The sequence below is a fragment of the Xylocopa sonorina genome, chromosome 11, assembly GCF_050948175.1.
Source record: "Xylocopa sonorina isolate GNS202 chromosome 11, iyXylSono1_principal, whole genome shotgun sequence".
Taxonomy (NCBI): Eukaryota; Metazoa; Arthropoda; class Insecta; order Hymenoptera; family Apidae; genus Xylocopa; species Xylocopa sonorina.
In genome coordinates, this window is record NC_135203.1 from 12,088,150 (window position 1) to 12,112,756 (window position 24,607).

The 24,607-nt window shown below is 46.1% G+C and overlaps 3 protein-coding genes across 7 annotated transcripts; 2 read left to right on the plus strand and 1 right to left on the minus strand.

Moving 5' to 3' along the window:
• Nucleotides 1-1,177: 1,177 nt before the first annotated feature.
• Apoltp (Apolipoprotein lipid transfer particle) lies at nucleotides 1,178-16,286 on the plus strand. Its single transcript, XM_076904783.1, has 22 exons — nucleotides 1,178-1,289; nucleotides 1,387-1,431; nucleotides 1,518-2,383; nucleotides 2,489-2,769; nucleotides 2,855-3,227; nucleotides 3,295-3,604; nucleotides 3,682-4,184; nucleotides 4,279-4,574; nucleotides 4,651-5,170; nucleotides 5,237-5,378; nucleotides 5,451-5,624; nucleotides 5,731-6,276; nucleotides 6,356-10,356; nucleotides 10,438-10,811; nucleotides 10,913-12,315; nucleotides 12,413-12,597; nucleotides 12,676-12,830; nucleotides 12,922-14,093; nucleotides 14,178-14,392; nucleotides 14,489-15,532; nucleotides 15,609-16,052; nucleotides 16,136-16,286. Exons 1-22 carry the CDS (start codon nucleotides 1,193-1,195, stop codon nucleotides 16,220-16,222), a joined length of 13,233 nt encoding a protein of 4,410 aa, XP_076760898.1. The 5' UTR covers nucleotides 1,178-1,192; the 3' UTR covers nucleotides 16,223-16,286.
• Nucleotides 16,287-17,550: 1,264 nt separating this feature from the next.
• On the minus strand, nucleotides 17,551-20,633 carry Tbc1d22 (TBC1 domain family member 22). 5 transcript variants are annotated; one of them, XM_076904343.1, is made up of 8 exons: nucleotides 20,497-20,633; nucleotides 20,058-20,231; nucleotides 19,393-19,955; nucleotides 19,176-19,306; nucleotides 18,767-18,844; nucleotides 18,449-18,698; nucleotides 18,109-18,332; nucleotides 17,551-18,038 (listed from the first exon to the last, which is right to left on the minus strand). In XM_076904343.1, exons 2-8 carry the CDS (start codon nucleotides 20,138-20,140, stop codon nucleotides 17,850-17,852), a joined length of 1,518 nt encoding a protein of 505 aa, XP_076760458.1. In that variant the 5' UTR covers nucleotides 20,141-20,231; nucleotides 20,497-20,633; the 3' UTR covers nucleotides 17,551-17,849. The 5 variants fall into 5 exon arrangements, with proteins under 5 accessions (XP_076760458.1, XP_076760456.1, XP_076760455.1 ...); XM_076904341.1 differs by having other exon boundaries at nucleotides 17,554-18,038; nucleotides 18,767-19,021; nucleotides 19,393-19,903; nucleotides 20,497-20,631; XM_076904340.1 differs by having other exon boundaries at nucleotides 17,556-18,032; nucleotides 18,767-19,021; nucleotides 20,497-20,629.
• A 520-nt stretch (nucleotides 20,634-21,153) lies between these two features.
• LOC143429245 (tetratricopeptide repeat protein 39B) lies at nucleotides 21,154-24,188 on the plus strand. The gene is made up of 11 exons (XM_076904768.1): nucleotides 21,154-21,247; nucleotides 21,567-21,613; nucleotides 21,709-21,737; nucleotides 21,824-22,004; nucleotides 22,094-22,226; nucleotides 22,403-22,535; nucleotides 22,609-22,708; nucleotides 22,787-22,852; nucleotides 22,948-23,669; nucleotides 23,757-23,990; nucleotides 24,074-24,188. The coding sequence occupies exons 2-11, from the start codon at nucleotides 21,590-21,592 to the stop codon at nucleotides 24,174-24,176; spliced, it is 1,725 nt and encodes a 574-aa protein (XP_076760883.1). The 5' UTR covers nucleotides 21,154-21,247; nucleotides 21,567-21,589; the 3' UTR covers nucleotides 24,177-24,188.
• The last annotated feature ends 419 nt before the right edge of the window (nucleotides 24,189-24,607 follow it).

Consider the following 24,607-nt stretch of genomic DNA (forward strand, 5'->3'; position numbering starts at 1 on the left):
ACATACTCGTATTACAGCTGACCGTCCGACACGCATCCGACGAGACAACGGGACCAAACAAAAAATAAAAAAACCAACCAGTTAGTCACAGGTTGTGAAAAAGCACTTTTCACATCCCTCGCGCGACGTTCTTCCTACTGCGTAGAAGATACCCTCCTCTGATTCGTCGTATCGCATTCTCCAACGGCCAATCACGGAGATTTCGCTTTCTACGATCACCCGGGACAAAGACACTCGGCTACTAACCTATCATTGGCTCGTTACTCGCGATAGATCGAGGCGAACCACCTTCGATTCGAAACTCACTCTCTTTACCGTCCGTTTCTTTTCAGTTCCTCTTCAGTTTCTCTTCAGTTTCCTTTCAGATAGAACGGTCCCGACGTTCCCTTTCTCGATCAGCTAAATGTTTCTTCTCTCGTTAATCCTTTCCGAACGTCTACGAGAACTCGTTGTTCAGGACGATCAACTAATTTTCGCCTAAATCCTATCGATAGAAATTCTTTCGCGGGATCAAGTTTATAGTTTTCTATTACTCTCTATACGTATACTCTCTATTACATGTGTATTTATATATTCTTATATATATATATATATATTTATTTATTTATAACGTATATATGTATATATATAATAATCGAATATTATCAAGTTGGGCAGTGCGTTAGAGTTGGAAGTAGTATAAAAAATTGTATTCTTCGAACGCAACGTGACCGTGTTAGATACTCGGTAGAGAAGGACCGTTTTCATACTTATCTTATCTATTTCTGACCCATAACCTTTAGTAAATACGAAAAACGAGAAGACCTTTGGTACCGGTTGCGTCTCCCCTCTGGGAAGCGGTTAGCCGTTCGTACGATTCGATTTGTCCATTCGGTTGGAGAGTTCGGCTCGGGCAGGAAGCACTTAGTTAACCGATCTACGGCACAGCGCACCCCAACTCCGTTCTCATATCCGAGAGCTTACCGCTCGTTCATACCACCGTCATAACATCTCCCCATATTATCACGGTAAGACCTACCTTTTTTTTTTTTACTTTTTACTTTCATTTACTCGAATCTTTCTTACGATTAGAGAAGAAAATTATCGTCAGGCTGCAGCAGATCGGGCAAAGCGATGAGAGAGAGAGAGAGAGAGAGAGAAACGTAACGAAACGTAATATATTATAATCGGAAGTGTTATCGGAACCAACAATATGACTCGAAACGAAGAAAGAACGCGGTACGGAACGATCATTTTTATTCTTGTCGCTTCCATCTTCCTCGCAACGATCGATGAAACAACACAATCGGGTAACTCGATATTTTTGTTGAAATATTTTTCCAACAATTACTCAGCTTCTTAGCTATCGGTGGTGTTGTTATCTTTGGCGTATATCTTTCGTTGCAGAAATTATCAAGGATTCGACGTTGTGCGGCCGAACGAAATGCAAGGGTATGCAATATTCATCGATACGATTTAAAAAAAGATTTGTCCCGGGGAATTTGCTTGATTTCTGAACTTGATCGCGGTGTTTACAGTATCGGCAAACAGGAAATTCAAATACGAAGGGAACGTGTGGTACTGGTACAGATATTCGGTGGCAGTCAGTACGAATCTAGGCAGCGTGAACGCGTCGTCGTCGTCGTCGTCGTCGTCGTCGTCGTCAAGATCGTCAGGCTTTCCTGGAAAGAGGGACGAGTCAACGATACAATTGAACGCAGACGTGGCTGTCCGTTTCACCAGCCCTTGCGAGGGTACCTTGAAATTCGAGAATGCGAGCCTAAGCCACGATCCTTGGAAATATAATCCAGAATTTCCCGACCGCGCCGGTGCGGGGTTTAAGGCAAACTTGGAACGTTTCGCGTTGAGATTCTCATTCGACGACGGCCGGGTGGACGAGCTATGCCCGAACAAACGCGATCCTGTCTGGGCGTTAAACTTGAAGAGAGGCGTCTTGTCGATGTTACAGAACACGATGCATCGATTCGACGTCGATCGTCGTACGAACGAGCTGGACGTGAACGGCGTCTGCGAGACCAACTATCGTTTGCACGAAGCGAAACGGACCAGCTTGGTTCTAAAGAAGACCAAAAATTTGTCCGACTGCCTGCACGGCTCGAAACATTTTTCCATAATCCGGTCCAACTATTACGCGAGCCCCCGGTCGGGTATTCGCGGTCCTCGCCAACCACTTCTCGAATCTCGGAGCGACTGCGAATTAACGATCGATCGTAATATCTACGAGAAGATCGTTTGCAAGGAACTGCATCGGTTGCAACCGCTCTCGAACGGAAATATGGGCGCGAGAACCGAATCAACGACGATTCTTCGACTGACCAGAGAATCGACGGACGATCACGGTAACTCGAAAGAGTACGAGGAAACCGGCGTCGACGACGACGATGTCGACATCAACGGTGACGGGGACGGTGATGACGACGACGAATCGGACGAACTAGAGGGAGGAGCCGGAGAAGAAGAGGAAGATGAAGAGGACGCAGCAGTGGAGGAGGAAGAAGAGGAAAAGAAGCACGTTCGAGGTTCTCGAGGTCGATCGAGGAGAACCAGTCTGCTCTACGATTACTCGAAAACACCGAGAACCGTACACGGGGAGTTGAGGAGTTCCAGGGATTTGTTGAAGACGATGTGCAAGCTAAGGGCGAGCTCGGACGAGTTGCAGCAACAATTCTCCGAGACGTTCACCGCGTTCATCCAGTCGACGCGACTCCTCGACTATCCGTCCTTGTCGCAGCTGTTCGTCAGGGCTAATGGTATTTGCAAAACCGGCAAGTGAGTCCGAGCGTTCAATTTTATGCCAGATTTTTATCCTATTCTTAATACCTTTTCTTACCCGTCAAGCTTGTTTCATCCGTAGGAAGCACATCGTCGACGCGTTGCCGTTCGTCGGCAGTAACGCGGCCGTAAACGTAATGAAAGATCTGATAATAAAGGGTTACATCGATCAACCGACGATCGACAAGTGGATAATCGCGTTCGCGTTGATACCTCGTCCGAATCGGGAGACGATCAGAGCACTTTCGTCCCTTCTCGACTTTCATCGCCAGCTCTCAGAGGCTCAGTTCGTATTAAGCTATTCCGCCACGATTCACGCTTTCTGCTCCAACAATCATGATTTACATACACGATGCGAGAATGTCGAACAGGTGAGACGATTTCTCTGGTACCTCGAACAGAAACTAGAGAAGGGTTGCTTACCCCGAGCACATTCACCATCCACGATCAAGGAGGTACGTTCGCTCTCAATCGTCCACTTTTCTTTTTGTTCTTTTTTGTTTTTTCTATTCTTTATCGTAGACAATGGAAGCGTTGAAAGCGATCGGGAATATGGGCTTGGAAACGGAGAGGTTGTCGAAACTGTTGCGAGGATGCATAAACGACGCGGGAGGATTTTTACCGATGGAGATCCGCGTAGCGAGTATCGATGCTCATCGTAGAATGCCGTATTGCGAGAAGACACGCGATCTCTATTTCTTGAACTACTACCGGAACTTTACCTTGGACCCGGAGATACGTATCGCCTCTTATTTGCAAGTGATGCGTTGTCCCGATTACAATGTCGTTAAAACGATTAAACACGCGTTAAAATTGGAACAAGTAAATCAAGGTAGAAGGTGTTACCTACCCACTCGACTACCGATCTATCTTTGATGTTTCTGAACGGCTTGAAATTCTTGTTCGCAGTCGGTACGTTCGTTTGGAGCCATTTGACGAACCTTTACAACTCCGCTTCGCCGACCAGAGTCGAGATCCAAAGTCTATTGACGGATCGGGATCTCGATGACAAGTTCAACGGCGATAGAAGAAAATTTTCCCGCAACTACGACGGATCCTTCTTTTCGGAGGAATACAATTTCGGCGCCAATTACCAATGGAATCTGATATTTTCCCCAAAATCGTACATTCCCAGGACCGCGACGTTCAATCTGTCGTTGGACCTTTTCGGCGAGTCTGTGAACGTTCTCGAAGTGACCACCAGACACGAAGGTCTCGAGTATTACGCGGAGAAGTTTTTCGGGCCAGACGGGCCGTACAGTAACGAGAAAGTGTCCGGTTTCTTTAAACATATTTTAAGAAGTTTCAGAGCAGCCCCGGAACAAGAGGAAACCTATTGGAAACGGGTGAAACGACTCCCGAATATTATCGACAACAATTTCAACGATCCGAAACTCAGCTTTAGCTACAAGGTGGGTGTAATCAACGCACCGCGAACAGGAATCGAAAGGTCTAAAGGTAGTAGGACGCGCGGAACGATGAGTTTTTGTTTCGTTTCATTTACAGGTGTTTGGGAACGACTTGAAATATTCAATGTTGCACGGCGATCGTGAAATTAGAGAGGCCCTGGCGCGCGGTAATCCGTGGGAAAAGTTTAAGGAGATCGTTTCCGGCAAAGAGATTCATTACGAAAACGCGGCAATGTTCTTGGATTCCACTTACGTGGTGCCGATGATATCGGGGCTACCATTGCGTTTAGATTTCACCGGGTCCGCGGCGTGCAATTTCAAGATGTCAGGATTAATCGACACCAAGGATATCTCCAAGGGGCAGGTCGAACTTGTCGGTAACATTGCACCTAGGTGAATATTATATCGAAATGGTATATACCTAGACCATTTTCCGAAGCACCACTACTTCGAACACCGTTCTTCGCAGCATGAGCATCGATGCGGTCGCTAGCATGACCGTAGACGCCACTTATAAGACCGCTGGAGCGAAATTGCGAACAAACGTCTACTCATCCGGATCGGTTCAAATTCGTTTGGACGCAAAGGGGATGCGCTCGATCAGACTCAGTTTGGGTTTACCGAATAAAAGAATGGAGGTGTTCTCGGTTGGGACGGACATTCTTTTAACGAAAGGAAACGGTGCCGAACTCGAGGAGAGGCCGATCGGTGTTTTAATCGCCGGTCGTCACGGCGAGGACGCAACAAGTTCCGCGCGACCGATCTCAATTCCAAAGAACGTCATCAGCAACACCAGCTGTACATGGTCCGCCCTCGATAGACTGGTGGGACTAAAATTGTGCCTCGACTATCAACTGTCGAACGTAACGAAAGATCCCGACGCACCTTATTTTCTTCTCAGCGGGCCCACGCTTTTCAAGATTTCGTTGATCAAAGCCGATCCGACCGCACAAAACTATCTGCTGGAATACAAATGGGAGAAACGAAAGGTATTCATTTTCTAGTTGCCGTTCCACGATTCCTTCTCTGATCATGTTTCTTTCATCCGATCGCAGGAGGAGAATGTGTTGAGAATCGCGTTCGATACACCTGGTTCGCAAGTGAACAGAGAATTGAGCGGGACGATTTTCTTCGACTCAAACACTCACAACGTGACCGTTTTACTGCGATCCGCCGGAAATTGTATCGTCGCTAAAGGTAAGCAATCGTCGCTAAACCAGCAACTTGATACGTCCTCGTATTCGTATATTCATATATTCCCATTGTTAGGTATCTATAAGAGCACGGAAAATGAGACGTTCGTGGACATCGGTTTCGATATAAACGGCACAAAACATTTGGACGCAAGCCTGGGTTATGCGATCAAAAGGTTCCACTATGGCTACACGATCAGCCCGCAGATGCATCTGATCGTGAACAACGAACGGATCGCGGCCCTTTCAGGTTGATTATCATAATATATATATATATATATATATAGATATAGATATATGTAACGTATCGTGTTCGTTCGATGGGACCAAACGAAATTTGAAAAATTTTCTTAAAGGTGAAATCGGGAATGTGTGGAAAAACAATGTCTCCCAATACAATATCGACCTTGTATTCCGAACGAAAAGAGTCTGGTGTAAACTGGCAGGCTATGTGGTTCGAAGAAACGTGAGCTTAGCCGGTGACGTACAGTTGGAGTATCAGTTGCAAAAGATGCCAAAGAAGGAGACTCTTCGACTCCAGGTGTCCTCCTCTAACCGTTCGTCGAAAACTTTGACGCACAAAACGATCGATTTGGAGTTACGTTCGACGGTTTATCCGCAACTGAACACGATGATAACGGCCTGGTACCAGCAAGCGCTCGGTCACCTGGAACTGCACGCCGAGGTGAACTCGAGCCCGCATCTTATGGACGATCGGCACAAGCTCACCGCTCAGTTGATCATCTCTTACTCGAAGATGTACTTTCAGAATCAAGACACGAAAGTGACCGCGTTGATCGCCATTACGAAACCGATTCAGAAATTGGACATCAAGATCGGAATAAATCACTACAGCGCGGGACCAGAATCGAAGACAAGCTTGTTGATAGGATACGCACCAGGTGATTGTACAGTACATATATGCGCGCTGCTGGTGCTCCCAGCTGCAAATAATGCTGCTACCCCGCGCTATTTTTCCAGGTAAAGAGATTACGTTGACGGTGAACTTGGCGATGCCTCGCGGTCTTACCTTCGTCATGGAGGGTCATGCGAATTTGACGATTCCGAGCTTCAACTCGATGTTGATCGACGTACGAATCACCGAGAGATCGAAGCGGACCTACGACTTGGATTTCGCGGGTACCTGGTTCAGCGGGCACAACGCGACAGCGCGCGGCAGTTACTCGGACCGATCCATTGGGACCGTGTTCAGTCACAGCTTGAAGCTGAACGTGAAATCCCCGAGTTTCGCCAACGACGTTCTAATCAACTGTAAACTCTACCGAAATTACAGCGACATCAGAGCGAGCCTGCACGTGGAGCAGCTCGACGGGGATAGATACGCGTTCATCCTGAATCACACGGTCGCGTCGTCGACGAACTTTCTCTCGTACGTCGAGGGACGGTACAAGGGTAACGTGTACTCGGTGATGACCGACGTTGACGTACGGCGAGAAATCCGAATGGAGATACACCTGGACAAATGGCGGGACGTACATCTGGCGTTGACCGGCGTCAACGAGGAGAGGAAGAAGGGATTCGGCGCGGAAGTGAAATGGGACGCGAACCGCGATCCCGCGTTGAAACTCGCCCTCTTCTTCTCGTTGGACGTGGAGACGGGCCCGTCCCCGTCCTCGTCCCCGTCCTCGTTCCCATTCGAAATAGAGGGAGACCACCGACCGGCCACCGTAGAGAGCAACGTCACCGGGTTGATCAGCCTGAGCTATCCCGGTCGCTACGTGGTTGGCTCGTGCCACGTTACCGCCCGCGGCCGGTACGGTTACATCGTGGACGTCACGATCGATTGGACCGCGGAGCAGACTATACGATTGTTCGTCGAGACGATGTACGACGCTGGACCGTCGAGGAAAACGATCAGCTTGGAGGCGAGGCTGACCACGCCGTTCGAGAATTGGAGGAGAACAGGTTTGGGCGGCAGATATCTACAGGAACGAGACAGGATCGAAGCGAGCGGCGGCGCTCATTGGAAGGACTCGCAACGTTTGACGGCGGAATTGGAGGGCAGCACAGCGATAACTAATAAAAATGGAAGAACGGCGAAAGAATGGAAAGCGAACTGTGGAATAAGCAGCTCCGTCGACTCGATCTCGTCCATGACCGTGAACCTCACTCACAAGACGATCGAGTCACCGGCGTTGGCCGACACCCGTTTACTGGTCAGATACCACCCGAACAAAGTGATCAACGCGTGGAGCATTTGGCAGTTGGACAGCGTCACCGAGAACGTTTTCAATCTTACCGGTAATCTGCATCTCGAGTCGCCGGTGACTCGTTACAGAAAGACCGACATGAGATGTCAGCTGCAAGTTCTGTCCGACTGGAAGCTGTTCGGGGCGGCCAACTTGGAACTGGACAGAAAAACTTACACCGGGAGATTGATCGGCGACCTGCGCCGTTTCAAGGAATCGTCGATCGTATTGAACGTTACCACCCCGTTGGAAAAGTTCTCCTTCGTCCGCGGACGATTCGGTTTCTCCGAGAGGGATAGACAGGTGGTCGCGGAACTGGTAGCACCCGCCGGAACGATCGGTTTCGACGCGGTCTGTCAATTTTTCCAGCACGAGTACGGGTTCAACGTTCGTTTGTTGATCGCTACGCCGCTCGAGATACTTCAAAACTCGCTGCTGGTTGCCAAGTTGAACAGCCGAGAGGCCGATTTCCGTGTCGGGTACAACAAGATACTGGTTGGGTTCCAGGGTATTTGGCGCTACGGGAACATAACCGATTTCCACTACAGTTACCTGCTGTTCACGCCTGTCGGCGGCCTCGAGGAGACCGGCATCGTCGCCAAGCTGATCGTGACGCGTATCTCCGAGAACGATTACCCGGGCGTCGATACAGAATTCTCGGTAAGGCTGGCTGACCGCGGTAAACACGGTGAAACTAAAATCGGCGTCAGATTTAAGATCGGGCCGAAACCTGCCCCGATCAGCATACCGATCGAATCGCTCATCATCGGCACCGCGATTACCGATAACAACCGGACAACCGCGGAGGAAACGGATTACGCGGTGGAGGAGGAGGAGGAGGAGGAGGAGGAGGGATTTGATGGCAGCGGCGTTCACTGGCGCGGTGAATTCGAGCTGTGCCCAGCGATTTTTCCGCCCATCACGGCCGAGCTCGACGTAGACAACGAGGGACCGACCTATAATCTCGCCGGCGTTCTACGATACTTGAACGGGAGGATCCTGTTGGACGATACGTTCTGGATAGAGGATCTTTTCAATATGAGAAACGAGCTGACCGTGCTCCTACCGTTCGAGTCCGTCAGCGAGATCGTCTGCTCGAACGCGTTCATAGTCGACCTCGAGAATTCCAACTATACGATACGAGCGGCCGTGAACGTTAAACGAAACGCGACTTGGCACGAAACAGGAGTCCTTGCCAATTACGTTTGTCGCGAAAGCGAAACGGACGATTCGCGTCAGACGCACTCGTTACTCTTCAACGTGAATACTCCCCTCGAGTTTCTCAAATTCCTCGACACGACGACAAGCATGGACGTCCAACGGAATTCCTACTACAGGACTCGAATCGGTATTCGAGCGCCGAATAGTAAAATCGACATCCTCGGCTCGGTGGACAAGTCGATGGGGCCGCTCGTCGATACGACGATCGCCGTCGAGATCGACACGCCGTTGATCAAGCTACCGAGAGTGGTCGCCACCGTTAAACGACAGCTCGCCGGCAACGAGACGGAGAAACGGTTCGAGATAAGCGGCGAGATCGACAAACCCGTCTCGAAGTCGTTCACCATCCGTTCGGATTGGTACGCGCTCGATAATCGCGTCGGAGCGGCGGTGGTCTTACGCTCGTGGATGGACTCGCTGAAGAACCTCGAGGTTCGTCTGTCTTATCTGAACGCGATCGCGAGCAACGATACCGGGAAGGTTCCCGGAGAAGTTCAGGTGACCGTGCACGCGAAACACCTCGATCGCGAATACACGTTGCTCGGTAACTACACCGGCGGAACGATCGACGCGGAATTCTCGACGGCAACGTCCTCGTCGCCGAAAGTCGAGCCGCGTTACCGGTTTCACGGCACCACCATCGCTCTCCTCCCAGCGAACGATTCGACGAGGCGCGAGTTGAACGGCGCGTTATCCAATCTGGTTACCGGCGAGGTGCGCGCCGTTTCCGGTTTCATCGAACTGAATCGAGTCGACGGATGTTTGCGCGCAATCGAGTTAACGGTTCACCCGCGTCCATACCCGGAGCCAACCAGCAGCAACGCGGCTGACCGGTTCGTTCTAAAGTTGAAGCGAGAAACGTACAGGCTGAACGTGTCCGTGCTCGGTCCCGATTTGAACGGTACGTTGGCGGCCAACTACATAAATTCTTTCAACTGGGACGTAAGAACGAGCGCCGACATACCCGGCGAGAAAGACCACCACCGCGTAGAAGTGAGCACGTTCATGAACGTACAGGTGAACGGGAACGTTACGTTGTACGTTCACGCGGAAACACCGTTACCGGAGATACGAAACGTGACCGTGACCGGAACCACCTTACTCTCGAACGAGACCGGTGATGTTCGAGCGAACGGTTGGTTCAACGAACATCCTCGATGGTACGTAACCGCCCAATGGAGATTGCTCTATCTGATGGACATGTTCGGTCGGGTGCTGGCCGGGTATCAAGGATCGACGCCGGCCACCGACAGCAAACAGCTCGACTGCCGAGTCTTCTTCAAGAATCCGCGTCGCGCGTTCCGAAACGTCGACGCGGGCTTCGACGTGGACGTCGACCGTGAAAAGTGGAGGTTCGCGGCGAACGCCACCGTCGGGTTCCGCAACCACGAGAACATCGACGGCGTGTTCGCCGTCCGGCTACCACCTCCCAACGACGACGATCACCGTTTCCTCGTCAGCTATCACGCCAACGGTGGTCTCAAGGAGGCCTCGTACGTGATCGGGTACAACGCTCTCCGCGCTAGAACCAACTACGCGTCCGACGGCTCGGTTTGTAATAATAATGTTCATAAGGCTCGTTTATTTTTGGATCGAACGTCAGCTCTCGTTATCCCTCGATGATTCCCACAGATACGCATGGACTCGCGATACATCAATGGACACCTTCGCGGCTCCTGGGGAATGCTGCCCGTTCAATCGGTGAATAACCTGTTGAACGTTACCTTCGACAACAAACAGATCGAACTCCGGTACTCGTTGTGCACCCCAAAGTTCCGGCAACAGGAAACGTTCGTCTTGCTGTTCGGCTACGACGCAACGTTACTCGAGGCGAACGATAAGCACGCGTTAACCGCGGAGCTCTATTATCCAGCGAGTACGAACGTTGCTTCGGCGAACGTCTCCTACGAGAGTCTGATGAACGTGAACGGAACCGTGAACGTTATCCTACCTCGGCCGACGAACGTCTCGCGGCTAGAGTGTCGGTTCGTCGTCTTGACGACTCTGTAAGCTCTCGCCGCTTTCTCGAAGCTGTTTTCTCTGTTTTTTTTTTTTTTTTTTTTTTCTCTTTTCTTTTCTCTACATTCTTGGATCGTCTATTTCGCAGGCTACGTAACAAGAGGTACGCGAAAGCCACTTGGCCGAGGAACACGGCGATCCTCGATTCCGATTACAGTTATCGGAGCGAAAAACTGAACTCGGATCTCGAAGGAGTCCTGTACGCGGAACTGCCCCTGAACACCCGGCATATCGCCCGTCTGATCTACGGTTACAAGAAGCGGCCGCAAACGACCACCGGCTACTCGGAATTGACCTATAACGGGCATAAAGTTGTCAACGGTCGATACAATTCGAGGAGCGAGGCGAGGGCCGGTTTCGAGAGGGACCACACGCAGATCACCATCGAAAATCCGTACAAACCGATCGGCGTTGTCTACGTGAACCAGTACGAGTACAGCGCAGGTAACGATGGGACAAACTATCCAACCGTCGAGTTCAAACACGTGAACCTGTATCAACTGGACAACAGGACCGCGCTGAACGTGACCGGTGAATCCAGGATCGGTACAACGCACACCGGACAAGACGTTCAGCTGAAAGCGATACACTCGAATAGAACGGTGCAGCTGAAAACCGACTATCAGATATTGCCGGGCGAGTTCGATCAAACCAGCTGGCTCAGTTTGGCCGACGACGTATGGCTCTCTTACTCGATCAATATTTTGAACAGAACAACGGAACAGGTCGACAACCAGTATTTAGTCGTGAACGTCTCCTATCCCCGACGAAAGTTCGATCTCGACGGATCTTACTATATCACCAGCGATCAGTTCAAGTCCGAGGTGAAGCTCGACTGGGATCGGGACAAGGAGAGGCCGAGAACGGTCGGGGCGTTCTTCGACTGGGCGAACCTCTCCGCGAACGGTGACCCCGGTACGATGCAGCAACGTGCCACCGTCGGTTTCAGGCATCCGAGTTTCGCGAAACGGGTCTATCTCACCGGCGAACTGACGAAAATCGATCCGAGGGACGCTACGGGCCTCCGAATCACCGCCGACTACTCCGCCGGCGAGCCGAGCAAGCTGTTCACCTTCTCGGCGTCGTTCAGAAACGAGACCGAGCTACCGAGCACGAGGAGGTACTCTTACCGGGTAACGGGGAAACATCCGAGCACCAGGTTCGACCTCGACGCGCGAGGATACCTCTACAGGCGCGAGAGCACGTTGCTCGAGAGCTTCAACGGAGCCCGTTACAAGCGTGGCTACTCGTTCGACGATACCGGGAAATTGAACGCCCGGCTCGATCTCGTCCATCAGCGGTTCCTCTTTCAACGGGAATACAACGAGGCGGTGAAATACTTGAACGTTCGATACCGGGCCGAGCAGCTCGACCGTCGACACCTCGTTAACGGGAGTATCGTGAACACGCAGGCCAATTTGAACGCGACCGGCGACTTTTTCTTCGATCTGGACGAGAAATTAATACGGATGATGCTCAACTACACTCCCGGTCTGTACGACACACACACTACCTGCCCTGCCCTACCCCTGATATCACCGTAACGTCCTGATAGTAATAGTAATTATTATATATCCCATACGCGTAGATGCCGCGGAAAGTCTACGAATGTACGGCAGGATACCGGACGCTCGGAACGCCGTCTTCGACATTTGGAGAACGTACGAGGATGGCTTCACCGTGTCCGATGTCTCGTTCTACCTGAAGCTGAATCACTCGCGATTGATCACCTCCACTTTACGCTGGCGACCCGAGCTGAAGAGCGATATCGTTGTACGCTGAAACCTCTGAACACGCTTCGCTAAACTTTTCCCGCGCCGAAACTTCTCTTTCCTCTTTACTCTGTTCCAGGCGATCATAAAACAAGCTGCGATCGACGCGTACGAAAGTCTGAACAACGATGCCGATCGTTGGAAGCAATACATGAAAACCGAAACCGTGAACGTGATCTCGGACGTCTGGGAGGATGCTCGGGAAGATCTTGAAGAATTTCTCGACGACTGGAAGTGAGTAGTGCGGTACTAGCCTGGCAATCCTTACTTTACTTTACTTTACTTTCCCTCTACCTCTCGTAATTATCATCTTCTCGCATCGCAGTAACCTAAAGGAGCTACAGGCTGACTTGGAGGAATTGAAGATATACTTGAACAATTCTTACAACAGCAACGACTTTTACATCAAGGACCTCATCTCTTTCGGGATATACGTGATCGACGAGCTCTCGTTACGCAGTCAGATAGAATCGTTGCCAAACATTTTAAACGAGATATACGAGATAATGGGGGAATCCGGAGAGGCGATTAGAAACTCGTTGCTTTGGCTCGTCGAGGCGATCAAGAACGCGTTCAACAAAGTTCCCGAGATCGTCGCGGCGATCTTACGGGGCGACATGATCACCCAAATCGCGAGCACGATCGACCGACTCCTCGAGAGGTACGATAAATTCGTGAAAGATCTTCACGTGTCGATCATCAAATCGATCGAGAATCTATGGGGTAAAATCTCCCACTCGATCTCGCAGCAATGGAATCGATTCTTACTGCTGTTGGAGCCGGTGTTCATTCGCTTCATTCACTATCTGGATACCGTCGTCTGGAAGGCGAGCAAAGAGCTCGTCGACTATTTCTACGATCGAAAAAACGACCTGATCGCCTCCCCTTACTTTGACCGTTTCAACAATTTCACCCAGGACATTGACAAATTCTATCGGGACGTGAAGAGGAACGACGTAATAACGAACATTCGGAAATACTCGGTGTTGGTAATACGGTTCCTGAAGGAGAGATACTTCAACTTGGTCCCGTTCGGCAAGGAGCTGAAGGACGTCTTCGACGAGATCGTGACCGAGCTGAGGGAATTGCAAAAATTGCCGTCGATACATTACGCGTCGGAGAAGATGCAGCAGGTGTACGATAGGGCGTATTACGTTTACCAGTACCTCGAGGTACAAGCGAAAATAGAGGCCGTCGTCCGGCTGGTACACTCCAAGTTAACGGAGATAAGTCGGACGGCCCTGCAGACCGAGAGCAGATACAGGGAGGCTAAAACAAAGTTCATTTTCGATCCTAACGAAGGTTTCATGTGTCTCGAACAAAAGCTTCCAATGTCCTGGCACGCGTTCAATCAAACACCGGAATTCCACGAGATCCCTGAATTCAGGGCCATCGCGGACACGAGGTCGTACTTTGCTTCGTCGAACGTCACCTTTTGGAGCATATACCGGTACAAACCGTACATGGATCCGCTCAACTGGTTACCACCGTTCAAAGGTTATCTTTCATTTCGATTCTTTCGTAGACCTTACTCGAATCGTCAAACTAAAAACCTACCCGCGTTACACACTTTCGTTACAGCCCAAGCTATGATCGTTGGCTCTCAGCATTTCGTTACGTTCGACGGGCGACACGTAAACTTTGCCGGACCATGCACGTACCTGTTGGCGCGTGATTTCGTCCGCGATAGCTTTACCATTCTGCTACGGTATCAGCTACGAGCCGATCGTCGAGTCGCGCACAATATTATCGTGCTGCTTGGAAACGAGGTCCTCGAGCTTGACATCTTCAACGACGTTGGTATTCGTGTTCGTCGCCTCGTGATAATCGCCAGGCGATTAATTCAATAATGATTAATTCAATTCTCTCTCTCTCTCTCTCTTCTTTCGCAGAGCATCAAACTCGGTACCACGGGGGACTTGGCGCTTCCGATCGAGCTCGAGAACGGAGACACGTACATTTATCAGACCGAAAGCGTAGTTACCGTGCAACGCAAACAGAATCAATTCCGGCTCGAATGTTATTTGAAGTTCGATCTGTGCACTCTGGAATTATCCGGTTGGTATCACGGGAAAATCGGTGGTATCCTCGGAACGATGAATTACGAGCCAATGGACGATACCACTGCGTCAAACGGGATTGTGACCGATAACGTGAAAGAATTCGCGGAAAGTTGGTCGCTCGACCAAGAAAACGGTCGAGGTTGCTCGAGGACCATCGCACGGAACGAATCTATCCGAACGGCTGCGAAATCAGCAGGAAACGGGGACGATTCCACGTCTTCGGTTGTCTCCGAATTTTGTAACGATCTGTTCGTGAACAAAAGTTCCGAGTTCATTAGCTGTTTCGCCGTGATCGAGCCAAACGAGTACTGGAAAGTGTGCGTCTTAGCCACGAGCAAATCGGAAGCTTGCACGGTCGCGTTGTCGTATATGCAGGTCTGCATGTTCCACGAGACGTATCTGAGAATACCGGACGTGTGCAGCAGCTGTACCATGATAGACGGCAGTCAACTGGCCGAGGGCCAGTTCGTTAAACTGGAAGGTGCACGCCTCCCCAGCTCGACCGACGTGGTGTTTATCGTCGAAGGTAAAGAATGCAACCGCGGTGCGAAACAAAATCGTAGCATCGACCAGCTGGTAATTCAAATGAGCAAAGAGTTAAGGGACCAACGGCTGACCGACAACCGGTGGTCGTTGGTCGTCTTCGGAGCGGACGGAGTGTTTGACGGCCCCAGAAGCGTCGTCTTTGACGGGCGAATATTCACCAAGAATGTGGCACGATTTATCGATTATTTCGATCACGTACCGATCGGCGAGGGGAGCCGGGATGTTTTCGCAGCGATCGCGTTCGCCTCGAAACTTGTGTTCAGGGCCGGTGTATCCAAAACGTTCGTCTTAATGCCGTGCTCGAATTGCGAGCCGGAGAATCAAACGGTACGTCGTCTATCGTATCGGTAAATACGCTGATCGTGTCGTGTTCGTATATTTAACCATTGATATTTTCACCTAGCTGGACTACTCGGTGCTCCACGAAGTTCTGCTCGAGCACGATATCACGCTTCACGTACTGATGGACGGCGATTTCGAGTTCGAGAAGCAAAAGTTGAACAAAATGTTTTACGGTCTGGACGCAACCAAGTCGTACACGAGGAAGGACGTCAGGACGTTAACGGGCGACGTCGAGTTACGAAGACAAGTGAAACTTTCCAAGAGCGAGCTAGGCTACTGTACACCTTTGGCCCTTGAGATTAACGGGACCATATTTAGCGGGGACAAATTGCGTTTCGATAAGTTGGCCTCGATCAAAAAGTTTGCCAGCGTCTTCTCGAAAAGGGTAGCCCTAACCGCGCGACCCAATCCCTGCCAAAATTGCGAGTGTACCGCCGATAACAACGGTGTCACCCGTATGGAATGCATACCCTGTATCTATCCGACTCCGGTTTCCGTCGATTACGTGAGTTCTCTCTCTCTCTCTCCCTCTGCGCCCTCGCGCAGAGCGAACAAAGATAAACTCAATCAATTTTCTTCGCTCACCAGGACACGTTCAATCCGAACGACTCGTCGTTGGCCTCCCTCCAACCGCTGAACCTTGATTACGGCCAAATCGATGTCGACGACACCTGAAGAAGCTCGAAATACCACCATAAGGGCACGCTCCTTATACGCTTATACGGTAATCCAAGCCTGGTAAATCGTTTCGTGAAACGTATAGCGTACGAGCTTCGAAGAGGGACGTTTACACGTTTACGACGTTACTTGCCTAGATTCGTAGATAAGAAAGAGACAGTCTCGTTTATTATAATCAACGACGTTACACGTTTCCCGTGTACAAGAGTTTTCGATTAAAAGTTTTCAATTTTATCCATAACAAACGTAACAATGTCCAGCAAATAATCGTGTAATCCGTTACATACGAATAAATCAGCGTTACTTATCGTCGTGCGTTTTGCACCATCTTTTTCACTTATTCTTTATACAATTTTTGGTCCTTTCCAACGTACAAATTACCTTCAAGCACGCATTTGAAAATTAGGACTATCGCACGTACACACCGCGCGTACGTCATTCGTTCGGTTCTTTGTTGAATCGCTAACAATCAGATAAAATATGATACATATACTCTAACCGTGTATCGTAAAATGGACGTAGAATAATCAAGATCGTTTAACGTACAGACATTTTCGAGATATATTTCAGAATTCTTTCAACTTACGTTCGTATTATGGCAATGCACAAACATGGCAAAGAGACGTTTTTCGTCGATATCTTTAGACGCGAGATTCGAAAAATCATCCTGCACAATATATAACCACAGTGATTTTAATTAAACTTCTACTGAATTCTACTAAATACGCGCGAAGAAGAATGATGGAAAACAGCTTTGCGATTACAGACAGTTTCTTAAAAACATAGAAATAAATAGGTAGAGGAAAACTTGCAATCGTTTACGTCTAATAACTGTTGTACGATCGCAACTGTATAGTTTCTAAAAATCTTTCGCTTATCTATTACCTTGCGTGTATAATAATTTCGAACGTATGCAAATGTAATACGAACCGTGGAGAACGATCGATTCGTGTTACATTATTTTCACTTTCAGTTTGGGGATCTACGCGTTTGGCAAACAGAAGAATGGCGGCTAAAATCGTGTTGATGCTCATTACTCTGACACAATCGTAATAATAATAATAATAATAATAATAATAATAATAATAACAATAATAAGAAGAAGAAGAAGAAGAAGAAGAAAAATAACAACTACTACTACTACTACTACAACAACAACAACAACAGTAATAATTATAATAATAATAATAATAATAATAATAATAATAATAATAAAATAAAAGTAATAATAGTAATAATAGTAATAATAAGTAGTAGTAGAGGAGGAAGAAGAAGAAGAAGAAGAAGAAGAAGAAGAAGAAGAAGAAGAAGAAGAATAGTAGTAGTAATAATAGTTGTGATAATATTAATAGTACTAATATATATATATATATGGTGACAATAAAATTTATAAAAATTTTTCGAGTCTCCTTGAGAAACGTAACGAAAACATAGCAGTTTTCCATTTTCTAAGAACAGAGCGATCAAACGAGTTGCATCGGATTGAAAAAAACGTTAAATAGTCACGAGTCACCGAGTTATATAACGTACACAATGATTGTGAAGAGTATACACGCATATCAGCTCCCGGCACAAAAAGAATCATTCATGCCAATGTTCTTCGACGAGATTACGTAATCGTTATCTAAACGCATTGCAAAATGGTCACCTGGTATCGTGAGCTTGCAGATGATTGGGAGCGTCTGCAAATGTAAATTTTAATTTGTATGCTTCCGCTACCAATATTCCTATCTCTGAGTCTGTCCAATTTTGAGTAGGCAGGTTCTGTAGCATTAACATCAGACCCTAAACAACAGTGACACACCACCTTCACCTTTTTTTTTCCTAATTAATAATCAGAAGGAAAGTTTACATTCGGCTGTAACGTTATAATTGAAACTTACCTGAAAATCAGGCTGCAAGAGGAGATGACGTCTCCACCGGAGGAGGAACGCAGCGCATACGTAAAGTTGAAACGAAGCAAATCGGTCAGATTCCGCTAGATAAGTATCCCAAAGACGAATCGTACAATGAAGAGGAATCTCTCTTGTTAGCAAATTATTCATCCATCGGAAGGAAAACTGTAAATAATCTACACCATGTTGATGTAAATGTTGATGCAAAGGCGCTGAAAGAACGATAAATACGTGTACGTGTACGTGTACGTGTATGTATGCGTGCATGCGTCCCGATCGACGATCGATCGGGATTTATTTCCCATCGAGCATGCAACGTCAAACATACCATCGATTCTCTGTATAAGTTCTTTCAACTGATTTACTTTGTGCTGAATGCCTAGTTGAGCAAAAATATAATTATCTTGGATACCGTCGAGAAACTTAGACAAGCACCAAAAACTATCTGCCTCTATAATATCCCGTTGCTCTTTTTGTAATGTCGCGACATCGTAATTTTCCAAGTCGTGCCATGCCGATACAGGTACTGCTTCTTGTAAAAATACCAGAAAGAAAGGTGTCACTAGATCGTTCATCCCCTAGAGAAGAAAAATCACGCACATAGACATAAAGGGATTGAAAGGCAGGCACGCGTGTAAACACGTACTTGAACGTATCCAGAAGCGGGGTGTCGAATCGCCCAAATATAAAGTATTCTTTCAAAGATTAATTGCACCGCTGTCTGCTGAAACAACGAAATAAGCGGTGACATTCTTGGAATGTCAATGTGAATCTGACGATATGTATCTTGGAATCCTTCGTCCCTTTCAGTATCATAATATTGTTTCACTAAATTCCAATAATCTAAACGTTTACGTTCTAACACGTGCTGCCTTCGCTCTAAATTGGCTGGTAAATACTCCTGGATTACGGATGAAAAGAGAGGGAGAGGGGGGAAAAAAAAAAAAAAAAAAAAAAAAGAAAAATGGAAAAATTCAGTGGTTTTCTGCGATTTATCGGTAATCTTACATCTTATAGACGGAAATAATACGGTATAGTTTACCTTTCTTACTTACAGACAATAACCTCCATGTGACGGAACGCAGCCTAGCTGGAATACCTGACCATGACAACTGTCTTAATTCGTCCAAGTTTAATACAGAAGCTTCCAAAAGGGACTGAAACTTGTCTACTTTACTCACGCCGTCTACAATCGAAACGACAAATGATGAAAAGAAAGATTGTACCGAGAAGCGAAAACAAGTATAGCGCAAACATTTATTTAACGAGCACCTTGTTCCTTGGAAGGTATGAAAAATTTAGTGGGGGCGTTTGTTTGCCTCAACGGTTGCGGCCTGCCCGGGAATTGCGTCGGTTTATGTTGCGGGGATGCACCGTATCTAGTGTCCGTATCTTCCGTAGAGTGTTGGCTGTTATTCACTCGCGAGTGTATCGACAAATTGGCATTCCGCAAGTGCAACGGTTGGACAGCTAATCTTTGGAGTGCCTCTGCCCGCTTTTCCTCGGGTATTATCTCTTGAACACGCTGGGTAGATTTCACATTCGTCCCCAAGTCTATGCACGCTTTTCTTGATCTATGGCTATTAATAACACTGATAGCAGCGGAATGGCTAACACGTTTTGATATTTTCACATCCGAGACGGTACAGAACTCGTCGTCTCCCGAATCCCAAGCATCGTCGACGCTCTCTTGAAAATCTTGGAACGACGTAGACGTACCTCCGCTACTTCCAGACACGGTCCCACCGCTGCTAGATATCGTACCGGCGGAACCGCCGGATACCTGTACGTTACCACCTAATTTACCAAGTTTACCATCTTGCTTGGGACTTGGCCTTTTATTATGCGTGTAGAAATTTTTAAACGATTACAGCACAAGAATGGACGGTACGGTCGAGATAAGAACATTGCTGGAAGCAAAACTTTTTACTACATACCTGCCTGGAACGGCGCGAGTATTCTTTTTCCAAAAGGATTGATGCGTTTGATAAGCTTGACCAGGATGACTTTGATTTTCCATAATTATTACAAGCTATGTTAACTGGCATCTGTCACCTTTACGAGACTATTGAAAATGTTACGCGAGTTCTTCATCCCCTTTAAAAGGTTTACTGCAACAACATAATAAAATTGAATCAAACGGACGTTGAAGAAAGAAAGATAGTGTCAAAACATGAATCCGTACACCATGGCTTATTATAGAAAAATAGGTTATGTGCGTTAGATTGAATAGATTTCGGTTTGATCGTAATTAACCAAGAGGAAAGGGGGGAATAACATTTTTAGCGGAGAATAAACGAGTTAAAGAAAGATTTCGGGTGAAATAACGTTGAAAGTATGGAAGACTGCGCATAAAGCGCATCAGCGATTCCTTACATTTTAATTGACAGCTAACTTCGATGGTACATGGTAAAAAGAAGTAATCCATTATAAACTGTACGTCATGGCTTTTTTCGTTCAATTTACCGAATACACAAGAAAGAGTAAGAAGCTGGCTGTAAAAACTGTTGACCGATCCATGAATGTAGATGCTCTCACTGTTTTTGACGTACTACAACACGTCCGTACCAACTCTGCACTAGTGCTGCCATCGAGGAAACGTACACTATCTACCGTGTACGCGTACTTACCGTACGCGTAATGTACGCGTAGATATCGTTTGGAATCTCCCTTAAAAGTAATGTAAAATAAGAAGAAAAAAGAAAAAAAAAAAGAAAAAAAAAAACGAAACACTCCGATCGTGACATTTCCGACCGCGTCGTTAGAAAGCGTGAAGATTATCTGCTGTGGTGTGTCACGTGTAGTATCGCAAGAGATACTTGGGTAGTGCATACTTACGATAGTGCTACTTTCATACCTACATAGTTACGTCAACTCTTCTCTCTTCGAAACTTGTTCTACGAAAATGTAATAAAAAGAAGAAATACCGTAACCGATATATTAATATCGCGACGTATAGTAGTACACGTATTTGCACGCGCGCGCGGTCACACTCGCATTCACCTAACATCTACCAAATACATGGAAACTGACCGGGTTATCTTAGAAATGGCCACGAATAAACGTTAGTTTCTATATTTTTCGCGTGAATCTATTCGTCGTTCTGCTGACGTTTCATGGATTAATGGTAAGCTACTATCATTTATACCATTTTAATATAGGATTACTTTTATAATTTATAGAAACATTAGCCACAGACTAATTCATTTATACTTTTTTTACCAATTCGAAAAAGTTATTATTTCTTTATTCTATAGCGTTTAAACTTACGCATTGTACGATAAAATATATACCATTCTAGCCAAAGGTAAATATTTGATAACGTTATAGAATTCTTTATCTATGTTTTTTTTCTTTTTTTTCAAAAATATGTGTAATTTATGATCGCTATCAGAGTACGATAATCCACAAAACGATCGATAATACGATGTATTATTTTTTTCAAGCATCTTTCAAATAATTCATCAACATGTCAGATATCGAAGAAGACGAGGTACGTGTATCGGTTTGATCTAAAAGTTATTGTAATTACCACAGCAATGTCCATAGGCAGTGTTCTAATGAAAATTTCTTCCGACCGCATTTTAGTTTCAAGATGCACAAGAATCTATACCGCAGTAAGTACGATAAAAAAAAATACATTACTCTCTCGCGTTATTAACGATTTATGCATAAAATTAATGATATCGAACAATGTTTTCAGGCTTACTTCCATGGATTTGGATACGGCGATAGTAGAGGCAAAGAAAGCTATACATTATTTTTTTAACAACGATTTCGAGGAAGCCCGTAAAATTATGGAGCCTTGGGCTGGCAGTAGCATGTACCATTCTTTAGGGACGAGCGTATTTGCATTTCTCGAGGCTATTCTTACATTTGAACAAGTATTGAGTATAAACAAACATATATTCCGATATATATATATGCGAAAAGCGATATCCTTCGGTAATAGATTGTAACGTGTAATGCTTAGAAACACATTGAAAAGGCTGCCGGAGCTGTAAAGCAGTGCATGAGCGTGTGCTTGAAACAACGTAAACATGTCACGCTAACGCAAAATATTGGCAAAATGGTCAAGAAAACTAATTACGATGCTTACACAATTGGTAACGTATATGCACACGTATTTGCGTATAATGTACCGTGAAAATGATTATCCGAAAAGCGTGGAATAATGGTTAAAAAAAAAATTTAATTAAACGTGTTTGCGCCGCCGTTGGCTATTATCGTTGATAAACGTAGCAGACAGCACGCAAGAAACTACAGAAAATTACTATTGCAGAGGAAGTGCACGCGGAACTCTGTTACGCTGAGTCACTTCTTTTAAAGTCGATGCTTACGTTTGTGGAGGACGAGACTTTGGTCAGTTTTGTCAAAGCTGGATTGAAAATTCGCACCTGTTTTCTGTCGTACAAGTAAACAAACAAAATGACAAGAGTAAATTTTTTATTTCGTTTCAGATTGCATTCATCGATTGTTCTGTTTCAGGGAATGTTTAACAATTTTAAATAGCCGCAAATGGGAAACGGATGCTCATAAAATACATTTCGAAAGCGGTGTCCGCACGGGTATCGGTGCATTTAATCTGGTATATAAAACTGTATCTCTTATTTAAGAAAATTGTTCGCGTATCAAGACGTTTATACATGTTAGATATTTTTTATAGATGATCTCGCTGTTGCCAGCCAAGATTATAAAACTCTTAGAATTTATTGGTTTTTCGGGTGACAAGGTAAAAGACCGGTAAAAGAACGGTAAGGTATCCGGGGCGGGGAACCGATCTTTCGGGAAATAATGTTCGTCGTACCGTTTCTTTCTGTCGTTCAGGAGTATGGTTTGACCGAATTAGAAGCCGGATATAAAGAAAGAAGAGGATTGCGACACGTGTTGTGCGCAATGATACTTTTGGCTTACAATCTACTGGTGTCGTTTGTTCTGAGTCATACGGACGGTGATCTGGACTGGTGTGAAAAAGTTTTGGAAGAAGAGCTAAGCCTTTATCCAAATGGTGTATGGTTTCTATTTTTTAAAGGGAGATTGGAGTTAACGAGAGGGAACTTTGAACATTCCTTGGAATGGTATACCAAGTCTTGGAAAAGCCAAGAGTTGTGGCCTCAATTTCATCACATTTGTTTCTGGGAATTAATGTGGGCACACTGTTCGTTGCAACAATGGAACCAAGCCGCAATGTTCGCTAGTATTTTAGCGAAAGAATCAAATTGGTCGCGCACCATTTATTTGTATCAGAGAGCCGCGATACTCATCATGCAAAAACCATCGACGCAAAGCGAAGAGAAACAATTGATCGACACTTTGATGATGCAAGCGCCTGCTCATAAACAACGTATCGCAGGAAAGTCATTGCCGATGGAAAAGTTTGTAATTAAAAAAACTGAACGTTATTTTGCTCAAAAAAAAAGTCTAGTCCTTCCTATATTTGAACTTATGTATGCATGGAATTTGTTTCGCATAGTAGGCAAACGACAAGACTTGACGCTAAACATATTCAAAGTGATCGAGGAAGCCGAGAAGGAACTCGCGAGAGTTTCGTAAGTTGACACGGTCAATTTTCTCCCGTAACATATTTACTATTCGTAATAGTATAATACTTTCGTAACCTTTCGAGTACGTTTTAGAAAAACAGAGTTTCACGCGGATAACGAAGCTCTGCTGTTGCTTCTAAAAGGGGCCTGTTTACGACAAATGAAACATCCATTGTTAGCTGAGAATTGTTTGAGACGTGTCCTCGAGTTGGACAAATCTATCAAAGAAGATACCTATCTACTTCCCTATGCGACGGTAGAACTAGCCTTGTTGGCGCAAGATCAAGGAAACATTCAACTCGCTATCGGATACTTGGAAGATGCCAAGTAAGCCATACACTCTATCGTTATTCTCGCGCAAGCAATTATCTTTACCTTTTATCTTGTGTTATAGAAGCCTATTGTTACAGAAAAAATTTTACTGGATATTTACTGGAATCCAGGTTACACTTTCGAATTCACTCGGACCTCATGAAATTGACCGGGAAGAAGCCCGAAGATATTGTATTATAGTGTAACATCCGGAGATCATCGGAATCTAGATTATCACGCTAGGAAAAAGATTTATTACTGCCAATAGCGTCACTATTGCAGTCTCTTGGGTACTCTTCATATATACTGTTCGTTTCCTTTTCTTCTAGACCCACATCTTTTCGTTTTTCTACCAATTTCTGTTTGGTAATTCCATCTATTACCACTTTCTTACTTGCTGACAAGTATCTTTAATTATACATTAACTGGTTGATTCGTATCTTTTACAATATGTATTTACGGTGCACATGTTACAACTAGTTGAAAAAGTTTAGGAAAGTATTTAAGAATTAAATTATTTTTTCAATTTAAATTATTTTTACTATGAAATATATTATAGTAGTGAAGTTTTTATAGACTATGCCTCTCTCTCTCTCTCTCTCTCTCTCTCTCTCTCTCTCTCTCTCTCTCTC